The sequence below is a fragment of the Anoplopoma fimbria genome, chromosome 11 (genome assembly GCF_027596085.1).
Source record: "Anoplopoma fimbria isolate UVic2021 breed Golden Eagle Sablefish chromosome 11, Afim_UVic_2022, whole genome shotgun sequence".
NCBI lineage: Eukaryota > Metazoa > Chordata > Actinopteri > Perciformes > Anoplopomatidae > Anoplopoma > Anoplopoma fimbria.
The window spans coordinates 19,921,062-19,936,875 of NC_072459.1; the positions used below are offsets into that span (position 1 = coordinate 19,921,062).

The following is a 15,814-nucleotide window of genomic DNA, read 5'->3' on the forward strand; positions in this document are numbered from 1 at the left end:
GATTATAAAGGTTATTGTTCCTTCTAAAAATGAGCCAGAAAATTACAAAGGCTTTTGAGGCTGGAAATCTTTTTAACAAAGAAACATGTTTATAATGTTCACAGTGCTAATGAATACACCATTTTTGACTTATTTTTCTTATTATGGTTAACGAAAATGACTTGATTAATATCATTAATAATATAAACATGTGGACCACAGTACCATTCCATGTTGAAATGAACCTGCTGCTGAGACACAATGAGTGAGAGTCAATGGTAGAGAAAAGAGAAAGACAAACCCAGAACAAACTAAAATCATTAAGGATCTAAAAGAATGTATAAGATATGGGGACATACATAAATTCATCGACATCCAAGAGAGATCTGAGAAATCAATGATAAAATCAAATAATTTCACTGTCTATAGGTTGATAACATAATACACGGAAATTGACTATTTCTGGAAGGAAAATTCAAACATTCCCAAAATTTGCAGAGCTACAACCCTGTAGAAATAAATGATTTCTTATGGATTAAAAAAAATATGATTAATGAAACATTTATACTAAATGTAAAGAAAATATGAAAGACACATATTAATTAAACAAGTCAACTTTTACTCAATGGTTGCTTGAACAAAATATCACTGTTTAAAAATACTGCATTACAATTAAAATTCTTGCAATGAAAATAAGTAAAAGGATGCACTTCTTTATACATTATTATATACATTATCATATGTTATATATTTATGATGGTATGTTTGAATGCATACTATATGTCAGATCATCACACGTTTTGTACGTACAAATAAGGTTACTAGTAGTATAATAGCTGTCAGATAAATGTAAAAGTGCGATATTTCTCCCTGTGTAGTGAAGCAGATGTATAAAGTAGCATGATATTAAAATAATGATAATAATAAAAACATGTCAGGGATAACAGAGAAATAGGAGTGTGCTCGGTACAGTCTGTGTCGTCACCCTCCAGTCCAGCAGGCGGCAGTAATGTTCCGCGTTCTCCGACATGTCCGCCGCCAAAACGCTCATTTCACAGAAGAAATATTTTTCTTTTCGGAAGAAGATCCCGACAAAGCGGCCCTATTTCTTTTCAGCAAGAAAAAGTCGAATAATCAGAAAACCGACGATGTACGCCAGGACTAATACCGGCAGCACACACGGAGACTTTCAGGACAGAAACGGAGTGAATTATGTGACATCGACAGAGTCTTTCGGCCACTGCTCTCAATTGTTCTGGAAAAAGGATCCCAACGACTCCGGAGTAAGAAAGCCAGCTGCCACCACCGTTAGCTAGCGACCCCAGCCAGCAAATAGCTTTATCAAACGGCAAATGGATAAATATGTTGCCAGCGAAGCACTACACGGTGTCTCTTTTGCCCATTGGGAGTTTCTGGAATCCAGTTCAGCCACACCGAGTGATGTGGAGCGGCTAGCTCCGTTAGCTATTTGCTAACGCACCAGTCGTCATGCTGAGCGGCTCACGGCCTAGTTGGACTCTTAGCCGCTGAGCTAAGTTGCTAGTAATGATTAGCTCCTGCATGCTGTATATTTCACACTTACAATACACCGTTTGGTGAAATTGGACGTGTATGCCCTGCACTTTGCCATTGTTGTGTTTTAAAGAGACGCCGACGGGTTAGGAAGAAAAAAGTAGCATGTTATTGTTGCCGAGCATCCCCGAGCTAATGCTAACCCCAGACAACACTGGCTGCCTCAGACAAACACAGCGCGGCTAGCTAGCGCCGGAGCCCGGGCTGCAAAACAAGGCTATGTTTTTATTCGGTAGCACTTTGTGTGGAAAAAACTGCACTTTGTAAAGGTCGTAGAGCCGATATTTGTGAACCGTAAAGGGGGTTTATTTGAGCAGAAGTGTCCGTACATGGGGGCCATGCGATATTGTTAGCGAACAGCGCAAAGTAAACACGACCGGGCTGTCCCACAGGAAACGGGAGCGGAAGACGCCCCGCGGAGGACTTTGAAAGACCTCTTTGTGGTGCCAGACTGTGCGGTTCATTCATGGTCGCCTTCAGCTCAAAGATTATCCGCGCGGCATACACAGACACCCACACATTAATTTATATGTTAAACTTTGTTTGTTGAAGGTCCCCAAAACGTCCCGTTGCTTAGTTTAGACCCATAACTCTTGTTGTCATTCAGGGGAGTGGGCAGCCCTGACCAGGTGTCACTCACCTTATATTTCTCCCTTTGTGTGTCTCTTAAAACGTGTATTCAAACGCAGCATCAGCAAAAAAATATCGATTTAACATCATCAAAAAAAATGACTGTAATGTAATCATCCATGTTCATTCTGTTTAATACAATTACCTATTTGATTCAACAGCTCTGCCACATATTCTAACTGAAACATAACCTCCAGTTTGGATTGACTCTGTCAAGGGGTGTTAATTCAACTATATGTTTAATATTGAAGTTGATTTCTTCTGTGTTGTTGAACCAGACTGTATTACGTTGTGAGGCATATCTAATGTTGGAGTGTATGTATAGACTGATGCAAGGGCAGTATGTTTTTGGTGAGCATGGTACTGGTTCCCTCGTCAAAACGCCAACAGGATTTCTCTTTTTTGGATTATTGCAGAGAATTATCTCTGTGGCAAACACACACGTTTTGTTTGGCAAGATGATCTTCACAAATGAGCACCGCTTTAAAGATTTTTGAAGCGTGAAGGCAATCGGCAGAAGTAAAAAAGCTAATGTTATGCTATAAAGGAACTGCGCCACGGTCACATGACTTAATGTAACCATCACTGAGACTGATAATCTCTTAAAATTTGTTTTATAAACTCCCAATTTCCAGGTTTTTAGGACTCGTTACTGCAGCACTCGAATGAAAGAAAATTGGAAACGCATGTCAACATAATGCAATCATTACATCACCCGTAACTCGCATACAGTTTGATTGATGAAGTTTGATGAAAAGATGTCTTCTTTTCCTCGCGTAGTTGTCCACTCATTTGTTTTCTCAGGTTGCATTGATCACAACATACTAGACAAATAAAAAAAGAGTGCATTTGCAAAGGACAACCGGGCTGGTTTTTAGTATTAGAGCAATGCAGATCTCTTAACATGGGCAGAGTTGCTGTCCGTGGTGCTGAGCTGCCTTTCTTCAAAGCTTTACACTAGCTATATTTTATGTTGTAGTTGAATTTGAAGTCAATTGCCCTTATACTGCAAAGTGTTTTAAAGGTTTTGTTTTATTTCTACAAAATCCTTCACATCAAGATGATGAATTAATCAGCCGTTAAAAGTTTTAATGCGTTTCCCTCTCCTCTTCCACAGCCGAGTTCGACCATCAGCTGGTGCGACCAGCTCCCCGCGTCCTCGGCGGCCCTCTCCAGCTCCAGTCTCTCCTCGGCGTCCCTCTCCAGCTCCAGCCTCTCCCTGGAGTCCCGACCGCCGCCGCCCCGGCGCCAGCCGCCGCAACGCCGGACGACATGGACTCAGACGAGAGGCCGTACGTCTGTGACCTTTGCACCTGCGCCTACAAGCACGCCAGCTCCCTGCTCAACCACAAGCTCACCCACAAGACTGGAGACTTCAGGTAGGGACCCCAGACTCTTACTTAACGGTTTTCTATTGATGTTTGTAAAGACGCCAAAATGTTGTTGACTAAGAGCTCCTAAATGTCATTTCCCCCCTCCTGTCTTGTAGGTGCGACTTTTGCAGCAAGCCCTACACCAACTACATGTCCCTGCGCAACCACATGCGAATCCACGGGCAAAAGCGCTACATGTGCGACCTGTGCGGGAAGGCCTTCCGCCTGGCCCGGTACCTCCGCAACCACCAGAGGATCCACGACGACGGGCCCAACCGCTTCGACTGTCCCTCGTGCTGCAAGAGCTACAGGACCATGCTGGAGCTGGCCCAGCACCGCTGCACCTCCGCCTCGACCACCCAGGTGGGTTCAGCGTGAGACAGTGCCCTGATGGGAGTGGTGATGGTGATGGTGATGGTGATGATGATGATTATGATGATGATGATGCCTGGGCTGCTATGTGATGGGCTGGTATTTCTAGCATAACAATTTCTGTGAGAGCTTACGTGGTTTATACTTGAATGACGTGTAAATTTAGGACGTTTTGCTACATAAACGATCAAGTTTATGAATCACAGTTCCTAGCAGAGGAGACATGATCCAGAGAAATAGATTATCAACTCTTCAGGCCTTTTCACACCATATACAGTTTTTTTTGTGTGATTTAATTTACACTTCAATATGTTTTTCGAACTATTGTTTTTGTTCAGGTACTTGGGCGTGAATATTACGTGTCAAAAAAGCAGCTAACCTTCTCGTAACAAGGTCGATTTTTCTGATCTCTTGCGTGTTGCAAGAGCTCAGAAAAAAGAATAAAGACATCGACCAATCATGTTGTGCGGAACAGACATATTCAAAATACGCATTATAGTGAAGCCAAGATTTATGAGTTTCGTCTATACTTATGAGAACAACAATGCACAGGCTCTGTATTTGAACTGTAATGGCAAACTTTATTACTCCCTGTCAAACTTGACAAAGGCAGGGCAGACCAGCTGTTCTACCTTTCATAATAAAAGCCGTGGACATGTACACTGCCCAACTGTTAACCAGAGGGAACTCAAATTCACTTTGGGCATTTTGTTAAAAGGGAATAAAAATAGCTTTGAATAGTTTAGTCTACACAGCAGTTTAATTGAAGAAGTGTTGCAATTATTGCAAATCTGCAAATATAATGAGAAATATCTTCAGGCCGCTTTTTGCATGTTCACACCCCGAGTGTGTTAAGGCCTGCAGTGTGTCTTTTTTGTCTTAGTCCTTTGAATTAAATCCACTCTGGTGTGTTCTTGATCTTTATGTATGTCCTAAAGGTGACATACCCCTAAGAGAATGATCATCTTTATAAATGGCTCACAACATTTAAAGGGCTCAGTAACTTTATGACAGCTGGCCACTGTCATTTTTAACACACGTTACTCAACAAAGAGCATTTGTTGGGGACTGTTTTTGCCGCATCCTTTTTTGCGAGAAATGAATAAATATAGTTGTTTTGAAGGAGACCACTAATGTCCCAAAATGTCAAACCAGATATTAAAATAAAAATACAATCATTTATTTCCTACTCGTATGCAAATGTTCAGTGCTTTTTAGCAAATGACCACTTGATGTTATGAAGGTATGACCTTTTTTTTTGTGCCAATCCCAGATTTTAGGCCTACATTGTCACTTTCGACAAGTAAGTTGGCTTAAAAAGCTTGATGTCAAGCCCTAGTTCACCTTAATGATTGTCACAATTTTCAAGTGACTCTCGTGTTTCTATGTTAAATAACATATAGGGTTTCATAGAAGGAAAAAAATTGAAATCTGAAGTACAGAATGGGGAAATTCCATTTCTTTGACCGGCAACTCCTCAGTAGGAAAAAAAAAAAACAACTAACCTTGTTCTACTGACGCAGTGTCAACCAACAGGACCAACTTTACTTTAAGGATTTAACATTTCACTTTGACTTTATTAATGTGTAATATTAATCAGGCGTGGTTAAACTGGCAGTGCTCCAGAGATGGCCCTATGTAGCAGAAACTGTATGTGTTTGTGTGAGTGTGCGTGTGTGTGTGTGTGTGTGTGTGTGATGACGTGTGTGCATGCAACACATTGCAGCACATTTCTCCCTGTTCTCTCTCCAGCTTACACTTTTTTTCCCCAGCCGTCCTGCTGTGGAGTCAGGGTTAGGCTAAGTTTAGGGAAAGAGTCAGGCTTTAGAGGTCAGGGAAGCAACACAATTACTCACAAGTATAGTAATCCAAACTTGTGTGTCTGTCTGTGTGTGTGTGCGTGTGTGTGTGTGTGTGTGTGTGTGCGTGCGTGGGGTTGGTCAATAAGAACCGGTTCAACTGCCCGTCCTGCTTTAAGAGCTACCGAACCATGCTGGACCTGGCCCAGCACCGGTGCAGCGTCGCGGCCAAAAACCAGGTTGGTGTGTGCGCGCGCGTGAGTGAGCGTGAGCGTGTGCGTGTGTGTGCGTGTGCGTGCGTGCGTGTGTGTGTGTGTGTGTGTGTGTGTGTGTGTGTGTGTGTATGTGTGTTGTGTTCAGTGAGGCAGAGTCAGCAGATGGAACTGTAACTGTGAGTAAGGGCCAACTGGTACAGCTGAGTTTCAGACATGATGGTCAGGAAGAAAATATTCTAAATGAGGCCGTCTCTGATCTCAACACCTCAGACCGCTTTTACGAGGCTTTTTAACAGAAAATGGCTGCAGGTGTTTTCTCTTGGTGCTGTCATCTGTCTCAGTGCTACTGAAATGAAAATTCCTTTTGATAAATCCAACTAATAAGTAACTAATACTTAACAAGATACACACAGCTCATTTTTTGAGAATTGAAAATTAAAGAGCATCAAGTCTGTCATCAAACAACACTGGTGTACCCATTTACCAGTGAAAGGTAATCAGTTGTAGTTATTGTCTCTCCGGTCCATACTGACCGTGAACGGATCCTCTCCTAATTCTAATTCAGGGCTCATCGACAACCTTTACAAGTTGTTGCCACGCAGGCAACTAGGTATCAGCTTTCAGTTGCCGAGAATGAAAATGTGTCAACCAAAGGCCAATAATTGGTTGGCAATTTCACAAAATGGTTGTCAGTGGCAACCTTGCAACTGTCACTGTTGAGCCTTGTTATGTAAGCGATGTGAGCCAAAATCCACTGTAAAAGTACATCCCATAGTTCGGTTAAAGCTGACTTGAGACAATCTTTTTGGACAATATTTCTTATCTTTTTAAATGTAACTTGACATGTTGTTTTAATAGTCCACTGCATTGAAAAACGACGTCCTAATTTAGCTAAAGTTGCGTGTGTAAAATGCAGTCGATTAACTTTTTATTTTGACATTTAAGACAGTGTTCTACAAAACTGGTGAACTGTATACTGTAATATCCCAATGTTTTGAGAGGGAATCTGCTGTGTAAAATGTAAACACACCTGACACAGATGACGGTCCAAACTACAAAGATGAGACCTTAAACAAAAAACTGAATTTTCCCACCAAAGTTAATGTTGATACAAGTTTAGACAGCAGCTGTAAATCTTCAGGGAGAACGTTAAGGTTTAACACTAACGTCAGCAATAAAACTATAGCTTCCAGAGTTAGAAGAGAAGTTGACATGGCAAGCATCTTCTATTGTTGACGTGTTAACAGGAGACAGGCTTAGATTTGATTCTAGTTAAAGGGACACTTGGTTATTTTTTGAAGAGGGATTGTATGAAGTCCTCATCAATAGTCAGTGTATTACCAACAGTAGATGACGGTAGCCACGCCCCCCAATTTGGAGAAACAGACCGCAGTACCAGCACGGGGCAAAGCAATGTACCGCTGTGAACGGGGCAGCAGCAAACCAAATATGAGACACCTAAAACAATGATCAGTTTAAGTGTATGCCATATTTAACATATTTTCACTTTTTCAGGTCCGACAGGGATGCTCTCTTCAAAGCCAGAACTCCATTGACAAAAAGAATACATCTATGCTCTCTTCAAAGCCACTTTGTTTAATTCAAAATAACCAATGGAGTCTTTGGGTGAGCATTGATGACGGTTTCAGTTCCCCGTTGCAGACCTACACTGTATGGCTGTCTGATTGCAACAATAGTAAACATAAAGGGTAACTAAAATGATGTTGATGTTGATTTTTTTTCTTTTTTTTTTGAGGTGTCTTGAATTTGTTTTGCTGCTGCCTTCATCACCATTGTGACAAGCAGTACATGGCTTTACTCCTGTGCTGATACTCTTATATACTGTAGATAATACACTGACTGGATAAGTACCTTTTAATGTCCCTTTTAATGTTGGAGTTCACAATCTGTAAGGTTCTACTCTCTAGGCTGGGTAGAATTGGTGTGTGTGTGTGTGTGTGAGTGAGTGTGTGCGTACAACTTGACCACCCCATCCCTCATATTGCTAGTTTTACTAAAAGGACGTAAAAGGTAACGAGTCTGTAAGACATAATTGAAATGCATAAACTTGAGACATTTCCACTGAACTGCTCAGGAAGAAGATTCCAAATGCAAATGAGTTCATCACATCAGTTCATCTCCTCCGCTCTTCATCTTCTACGTTGGTTGCCGGCATGCGTGTGTCACCAATTATGCGCATAAAGACGTAAATGATTTACAGAATGTCTCTCCCTCCTCCTCCCATCCAGTCCGGCAGTCGTCGTTCCAGTTACGCCGCCAATAATCGCCGTCAGCAGCAGCAGCAACAGCAGCAACAGCAGCAACAACAGCAGAACAGCGCCAACTCCATGATGCAGCCACAGCACGGAGGACACGGCCAGCAGGAACCTCTGCCCTCCCACTGCGTCTCCCCCATGTCCCAGGGAGGGCCGGGCGGCGTGTCCAGCCAGTCTGTGCCTGACCCCCACCAGGTAGGGAGGAGAAAAATTCTGGTTCCAGTTGTTGGCACCAAATGCTGGGGGAACTAGTGGTGTAATGGACCATAGATCAGTGATCAGTGATCCGTACGTATCCCCCCTCGCGGTTCCCTATGTATGTGAACCGCTTATAAATTACACAGTTCAACGCTAACATCACAGTATGAAATACAGTTTTACTGATGATCGTTATCCGTGTATATATTCAGTAAAATATGCTATCAGGACATTTATGCTTTCTAGTTGTGAAAGCTCTGATGTTACATTGTAAACAACCACTCCGTGTTTTAACTGACATGAGGAGAACGAAGGTTCCGTTCAGTTGTATTATGATGCGTTCAGTGAAAATGAGTATTGGGCAAAGGTAAATTATAAGGTTATGATGATGTGTTCACATGTAATCTCATAAAATGTAGTTTTTGTGAGAACTTTGTCATGTTTTCACATTAATATTAAATAGATATTAGAGATGAATTATGAGCCGTTTACAATCACTCTAATAATACATCATTAAAACTACAAATGACAAGATTTGTAGGAAAAAACACTATTGATGACTTTAACAAAGTAAAAGGATAACATTTAGACTTTTTGATGGTTTACACTGACTTGAGTGGTTGAAATGATTGTTTGGACGTTGGCAAAAATATTATAGGCTGCATAAAAAAAAAAGTGCTCAGGATCTATTAAAATCCATATTTGCTTCCTTTTTTTTCTGTGCTGTCAGATCCGTGACTCTGATCCGTGATACGGTCTGAACCATGAGTTTTATGATCCGTTGCACCACTAGGAGGAACTGTTACGTGTTTTGATGGGATCAATTCCCATCAATCCACTGAGCTCTCTTCTTCTATGGTTTCCCTGCAGGGCCGTCCCAGCTCGGTGTCCTCCCAGAGCAGCCAGCAGAGCATGAGGAGCTCGTCCTCCAACAAACACATCTCCTCCTCCAGTGCCACCCCGTCCTCCTCCTACTCCCTGCTCCAGCCCCTGGTGCCTGAGGTAAAGGAGCTGAGCTCGGGATACACTAGGCTGAGCGCCAACCCCATGGTAGGAGAGAGAGCCGCCGCACACCCGCCGTCCGCTGCCTAGCTGCCTCCTCTCTATCTGGCTACTAACATCAGGACAGAGGGACTAATCCTTTCAATGCTTCACGTGTCCACCGGGAGCCTCTGCTCACAGCTACCGTCCTCCATCCTTTAGGACAGGACGGATGACTGGTTGTAGCAGAGACGCCTGGTGGACACAGTCTTAGACGTCTCCTTAAAGTCTGCTTTTAGTCTGTTGGTTTCCTTTTCAAACATAGTTTTGGCCACCGATAGAAACAGGTTTTTACATACGGAAATATAATTGTAGTGACAATTACAATGTCTGCTCACCGCATCCTCCCTGTGCCAAGTTGTCCACATAAAATCAAGAGGTGGTGCACTGTGCTGTCCAACTACTAAGAACAATATACAGGAGAATATATTCAGAGTTCCCTGATTTGACCATTGAGCGCATCACATTGAGATTTAAACATTGATATTAGATTTTAAATAGATTTCTTCCTAAATGCTTTTATTTGGTCTCATTTATAATGTATTTAAGTTGTGTATATGTTTTTGACACATGCATAAAACAAAGTAGTGATTTATAAACATATATCTCATCTAATTGTCTGGTTCACCTCTTCAAGACAAAGTAAGGTCAGAGAGTAAAAATGTTGAAGATGATGGTTTGACCATTTTTAAAGTCGGTCACCCAAAAAAACCCTTCTGTAGATGAGCACTAATGGAACCAAACAGGACTACTAGTTGAAGTTTCTCCATCAAAAACAACAGTTATTGGGCAAGTGGGTCAGAAATCTTGCCCAAAGTCAATTATTACTTTCCCCCTATAAAGATAGTTTTATTTACTAGCAGTTATGAAATATTAACTTAAACTAAAGTTGATTAGCATGTTTTATCCACCTTGCTGTCAAACTTGTGGGGTAACTGCACAATACATAGTTAAGTTTGAGTTTCACCCACCTCCTCTCTAACTCTAGCCAACTAAACTCCTGTGTCCAGGATATTTTAAAATACTCGCTCGTGAATTTTGTCTTTACCCGCTGACATTTTCTCACAAATACTGTGCATGTGCAACTCTAAACCAGGGTGAGAAGGAAGTGAGATGGCTCAAGTTTAGTTTATTTATAGAGAACATTTAAAAAAACTAAAGTTGACCAAAGTTCTTGTCGGTAAAACAGCAACAAAAACAAAATTAGAGACAAGTGAGTTGCTAAGTTTACTAGCCCAACCTAGTGTTTTACTGAGCCCTGTAGTGCCCAGTATGGAAAAAGCAACAGACTAAAACCACTTTTAATGAGGTCACTCTTCAGCTCGGGCTCTGAACTTGGCGGTAGGACTATACTAACTTGGGGCTGTGCTGCTTTCTTAGTCCCGCCTTTTTACACTATGACACTAATCATTCTCTCAACTCGGTGTGGCACAAGTTGACGTTGAAGCTGGGGCTGCACATGTCATATTTCATCAGATATTGGAAATATTAAACGGTCAACAGGCATCAATTTTAATGTAACAATTTAATTAGGTAACATTTTCATGATGGAGTCTGCAGGTCCAAAAGAGGTTTTATATGTGGTGAATTGAACGAGTCATTACCAGTGTTTAGTGTTTCACATCAAGGATCTGAGCCAAAGTCCAAATGTGAATGTATTTAATACATGCTAATGATTTACTGTGGACTTCCTCTATAACAATGCCAGAAGAAAACAAATTATTTATTTTTTAAACTATGAAACATATCATAACTCGTTCTATATATAACGTATCTTACAGAACAATCAACGGGAATTTGTATTAAGGGTAAGATAACTCTTTGTCAGTTACTTTATCTTGATTTAATTATAGTATAGTTATAGTTTTTATGACACGAGCAAACCTGCAGACCTCCTGTGAAGTCCTCTAGAAATATAGACGTGCAGCTCGGCTCTTCATCTTCTGTCTCCATCTCTACGCTACACCTTCTTGTCGTCTGTCTCCATCTCTACGCTACACCTCCTCCATGTCTTCTGTCTCCATCTCTATGCCATGTTCTGTCTGTCTCCATCTTACGCTTCACCCTCTCTATGTTATATATCTCCAATGCCACGCTAAACCTTCTCCATGTTCATCACTACACTACACCTTTTCCATGTTCTGTCTGTCTTCATCCCTACGCTACACCTTCATGTCCATCTGTCTCCGTGTCCTCTCTCTCCCTCCTCCATCTGAACTCCACCTGTGTATTGATCGTTGTTATTAATGTGAGAAGTCACTCTGCTCTGCTGACACTGATATTTTACTCTTCTGCCCACTCTTTATCCTCCACCCCCTTCCTCCTCTCCCCTCCCTTCTCTCCAACTCCACCTCTTTCTCGACTGTCTCACCCCGGTTCTCTCCCTCTGGCTCTCTACCCGTTCCCCCCCACCTCCCCCTGCAGCCGAAGCACCAGGACACTTTCTCTCTGGCCCCCCAGCGGCCCCTCACCACCATCAACCCCATCGGCCACTCCCTCCATCCGAACGGAGCGCCCACGCTCAAGCCTTCCCCCGTGCCACGCACCATTCAGGCCATGCCCTGGGAGCAGCGCTCCCTCTACAATCAATGAGACCCTTCCCCCGGGGGAACCAGCTGCCCCCCCCCACCTTCACGTCGCGTCCAGCACCACACACCCTCCTCTTCTTCCCCCTCCAACCACCACCCTTTTCGGACCCAGCATCAAGGAGGGAGGACTTTGGACGCCCCTCCGCCGCCTCTCCCCTCCTTTTGGAACGTTGTGTTTGGGATCGGGGGGAGGGAAAGGGGGCACCGTTGAGAACTAGTTGAGATTGAATAACTGAGTAGTTAGGTTTAAAAAAAAAAAAAAAGAAGAAAAAAAAAAATGTGTTGCCTTGACCCTCATGTATGATCTATGCCATGTACGATATAAGTTAAAATGTCTGTCCCTCACTTAAGAATTTATCTCCCCGTCCTCTCCCACTCTAGTTATGAAAATATCTATCCTTCCCATTATGAATAGTGTCTCTCCCTGCCCCCCCACCCCCTTTATTTTCCCCCATGTGTTAAATGAAACAAAAAACTTTTTATTGGAGAGCGTGTTCCAAACCCTGAACACAGGGATTCCAGGGCGTAAACGTGACGAATAATTCTCCCTTCGGTCTGATATGTTTTTGAACATAAAACCCCCAACGTTTAAAGTCAAATGAAGTTTCTAGAAGGAGAAGGGGAAACCTTTTTCTGTAATTTTATTTTATTTTTTTAAATACCCTCTTCAACGTGCTCCAGAATGAAGATTGTGTATATTGTGCATTCAGGCGGCGTCCTGACAATTCCCCGAAAAGCCGTTTCCATCCTCTCCCCCACCACCACGCCATTCATCTCCAGGCATCAACAGCAGGGACCTCGACTGACACCACCCAGCTGTGTCCTGCACACACATGTGGACATGAACTACTCGCCTGTCCTCCTTCCCAGTGTTTCGTGACAAGGACCTCAACGTTACCGACCACAACCTCCGACGTTGGGGTGGGGGTGGGGGGGCGCTTTGGCTCTGTTACCTTCCTCTTAACACACAACTGAAAGCTCACTTTTTTTCGTTATTGTATGTTCTAAACTTGCATCCAACCAGTGGCTTTATGTTATTGTATTTTTAACGATCTGTCGGCCGGGGGGAATCAAATCTAGAAGACAACAGTACGTTTTTAGGAACAGACCATCGACACGTTTGTTCCTCTCACTTTAAAGCACTTTAAGACAAGTGCTGTATAATTATTACTGTCCCTGACTACCCCACCCTCCACCCTCCACCCTCCATCTAGAACTGTATCTGCTGTAAAGATGTAACATTGCCTTGCATCGACTCCCCCTCCCCCCCCATCACGACTCACTCACATGACCACAGGTGACTTAGCATCTGGAAGCTACAGTGGCCAAAACACAGTACGTCTGCAGCTCTGATCCCCCCACCCTCCAGTGTCTCCTCTCCTCACTGCTCCCTGGAAGGATTGAGCCCAAACCCACAGGGGCGTTTCAGTAAACGGCCAATCACAGTTAACTCCCGAGTAAAGCGCAAAGAAGTGAAATTTTTTTTGTTTTGTTTTTGTAAACGGTCAGTTTTGACAATTAACAGTTTTAATCATGGTTCCGATATGTAGTTCTGTTACGTTTCCTCTTGCTAACACGGTGTTCGTCGAAATACCCACGATTCTACTGACATTGTATTTTCTCTTTTTAAAGTCGTTTCTATTTTTATTCATGACATGTTTCCATCGTTGCTTTCTCTCTCTCTCTCTCTCTCTCTCTCTCTCTCTCCTTGTAAAGTGTCTTTTGAGTATTTAGAAAAGTGCTATACAAATAAAATGTTTTATTATTATCACCACCAGAGCTGCTTTTCTTACGCAGGCGACGAGACGGCTGCTTTTAGAATCAAATTATTGATTTGTGTTTCTGTGAACTTAAAAAGATGCACGTGGAAATTTTTTACATGGAAATGTAATTTATATTGAGCTCAACAACTTGTTACATTACATTACAGTCAAAAGCGTCTGCTAAATGACTGTAATGTAATGTAACAAGTTTGTCAGCTACTGATTCCAAGGTCATGTCCTAAAAAGTGCTCACCAAAACGAAAAGTAAGAACCCCTGAGCAAACTGCATCTGGTGATGAAGACTGTGTGATTAGGAGGAAAAAGCTCCGGAACAAGCAAGTAAGTGGACCCTTGACTGACAACCAAAACCTACTTTACATCTTTAGTATTAACCCTTCTGATGTATGACTTTCCTGTTGAATTGTAGTGGAAACAGCCACCAGAGGGCGACATGTTGAAGTCTTGTCAATTTATTCTCCCTATAAATAGACATTAATAATTAAATAATTTAGACTTAAAACACCTGATGAACAGTTATGTTCTCTCTGGTGAAGAGTCTCTGTTTATACCATTTATTATGATAAGGAATTTATAAATACTGCCATATATATATATACTATTTTATATAATTCAATTAAATGATATAATATAAATAGGAACTCCTCGATTGGGTTATGATTCAAACGTGGCATTTCGTCTGCTGGCTGATAAACTTCATTTTGGTCTCATCAGCTGACTACTAACTACAGTCGAGATGTCACGTGATATATTAAAGAGCTATTATCTCATCTCCCATAAACTCTGCAGGAAGAAATATCCCTCATTCAAATAATATAGTCCTAATGAGTTGATAATCTTAATTTGTGATTTCCTTCTTTCATGAAGTGCGCAGACCGATAAGATACATTACATTTTATTAAATTAAATAAAGTTCTGCTGGTTTGTCAGAAGCCTCCACGTGTCTCGTTAATATTTTTGATCTGAACAATCATATCAAACATTATTTTAAGGTAGTGCGATCCACATCCGGGTGATTAGAACGGACCGGCTTTATTTTTTAAATTGTTCATAAATCGACTTCATAAAGCAGGATAGTGTTTACTTGCCCCGTGGGTGATGCGAGTTATTTCACCTCTTCAGGCAGCACATACCGAGAGGACAAAGCTTCAGTTTCTTAAATAAATGTATCCATTTAAAGTGAATAAAACAATGTATTTATTTAAAAAAAACAATCCTTTTATTTAATAAATAAATGTAAAAAATATATTAATACTCCTAATTATAATTATTATTTGTATGACCATTACTTGACAACATTCATTTAGCATTAAATGAAGCTAAAGTCAACAGGTGTCCGTTTAGTCCAACGATTAAAAACATACAGGCCGTCACAGTGCGTGCACGCGCATCATAATTGAACTCTTAAAGAAATGAACGAGCCGACCCGCGCGCCCTTTATCGTTCTGATTAAAGGCTCCGGAGCGTTCCGCCGCGCGAGACCCACGCGCGTATCGCAACGACTTAATATCCGCTTGCCGGCGCGCGCGGCGTTTGTTCGGTGTACGCGCCGGTTATCGATTAAAAATCATTTGCCTATTCGAAGGCCGGGGCTCGTCCCGGGGCCTCCGCGGGCCCGTCCCCCGGTTCTCCTACGCGGAGGTTGGTTTTGGCCAACGCGCCGCCACCGACCGGCACGCGGGACGGGGTTCGTGACGGCTCGTAATCGATTAGCCTGCCGCGTGCGTTAATTGGTACCAGCTGTGTGTGTGTGTGTGTGTGTGTGTGTGTGTGTGCGGACAGACGGGAGCTTTTTGTTGTTGGTCAAAACACCGGAGTAAGTTTAGAGAAGTCCATTATTTCTGGGCGAACATGAACATTTTTTATCATTAATTTTGATAACATGTAGAAAATAAAAAGGGGAGAAATGAACGTCGAGGGTGATGAAGTTAAAAATAAGTTTACATTATGTTATGAGATTTATGAATGAATACGCTGTGTTGGTTTAAAT

The 15,814-nt window shown here is 42.2% G+C and overlaps 1 protein-coding gene across 3 annotated transcripts; it reads left to right on the forward strand.

Moving 5' to 3' along the window:
• Positions 1–1,056: 1,056 nt before the first annotated feature.
• On the forward strand, positions 1,057–13,817 carry LOC129098384 (zinc finger protein 646-like). 3 transcript variants are annotated; one of them, XM_054607381.1, is made up of 7 exons: positions 1,057–1,262; positions 3,299–3,560; positions 3,671–3,917; positions 5,875–5,964; positions 8,190–8,411; positions 9,285–9,464; positions 11,880–13,817. In XM_054607381.1, the coding sequence occupies exons 2-7, from the start codon at positions 3,454–3,456 to the stop codon at positions 12,045–12,047; spliced, it is 1,014 nt and encodes a 337-aa protein (XP_054463356.1). In that variant the 5' UTR covers positions 1,057–1,262; positions 3,299–3,453; the 3' UTR covers positions 12,048–13,817. The 3 variants fall into 3 exon arrangements, with proteins under 3 accessions (XP_054463356.1, XP_054463357.1, XP_054463358.1); XM_054607382.1 differs by having other exon boundaries at positions 9,285–9,416; XM_054607383.1 differs by lacking the exon at positions 5,875–5,964.
• The last annotated feature ends 1,997 nt before the right edge of the window (positions 13,818–15,814 follow it).

Bases quoted from the DNA above. Each gene is read 5' to 3' on its own strand.
- LOC129098384 (XM_054607381.1), top strand. From the start codon at position 3,454: ATGGACTCAGACGAGAGGCCGTACGTCTGTGACCTTTGCACCTGCGCC. The intron at 5,965-8,189 runs GTTGGTGTGTGC...CCTCCCATCCAG, and splicing joins GCGTCGCGGCCAAAAACCAG to TCCGGCAGTCGTCGTTCCAG. The intron at 9,465-11,879 runs GTAGGAGAGAGA...CTCCCCCTGCAG, and splicing joins GGCTGAGCGCCAACCCCATG to CCGAAGCACCAGGACACTTT.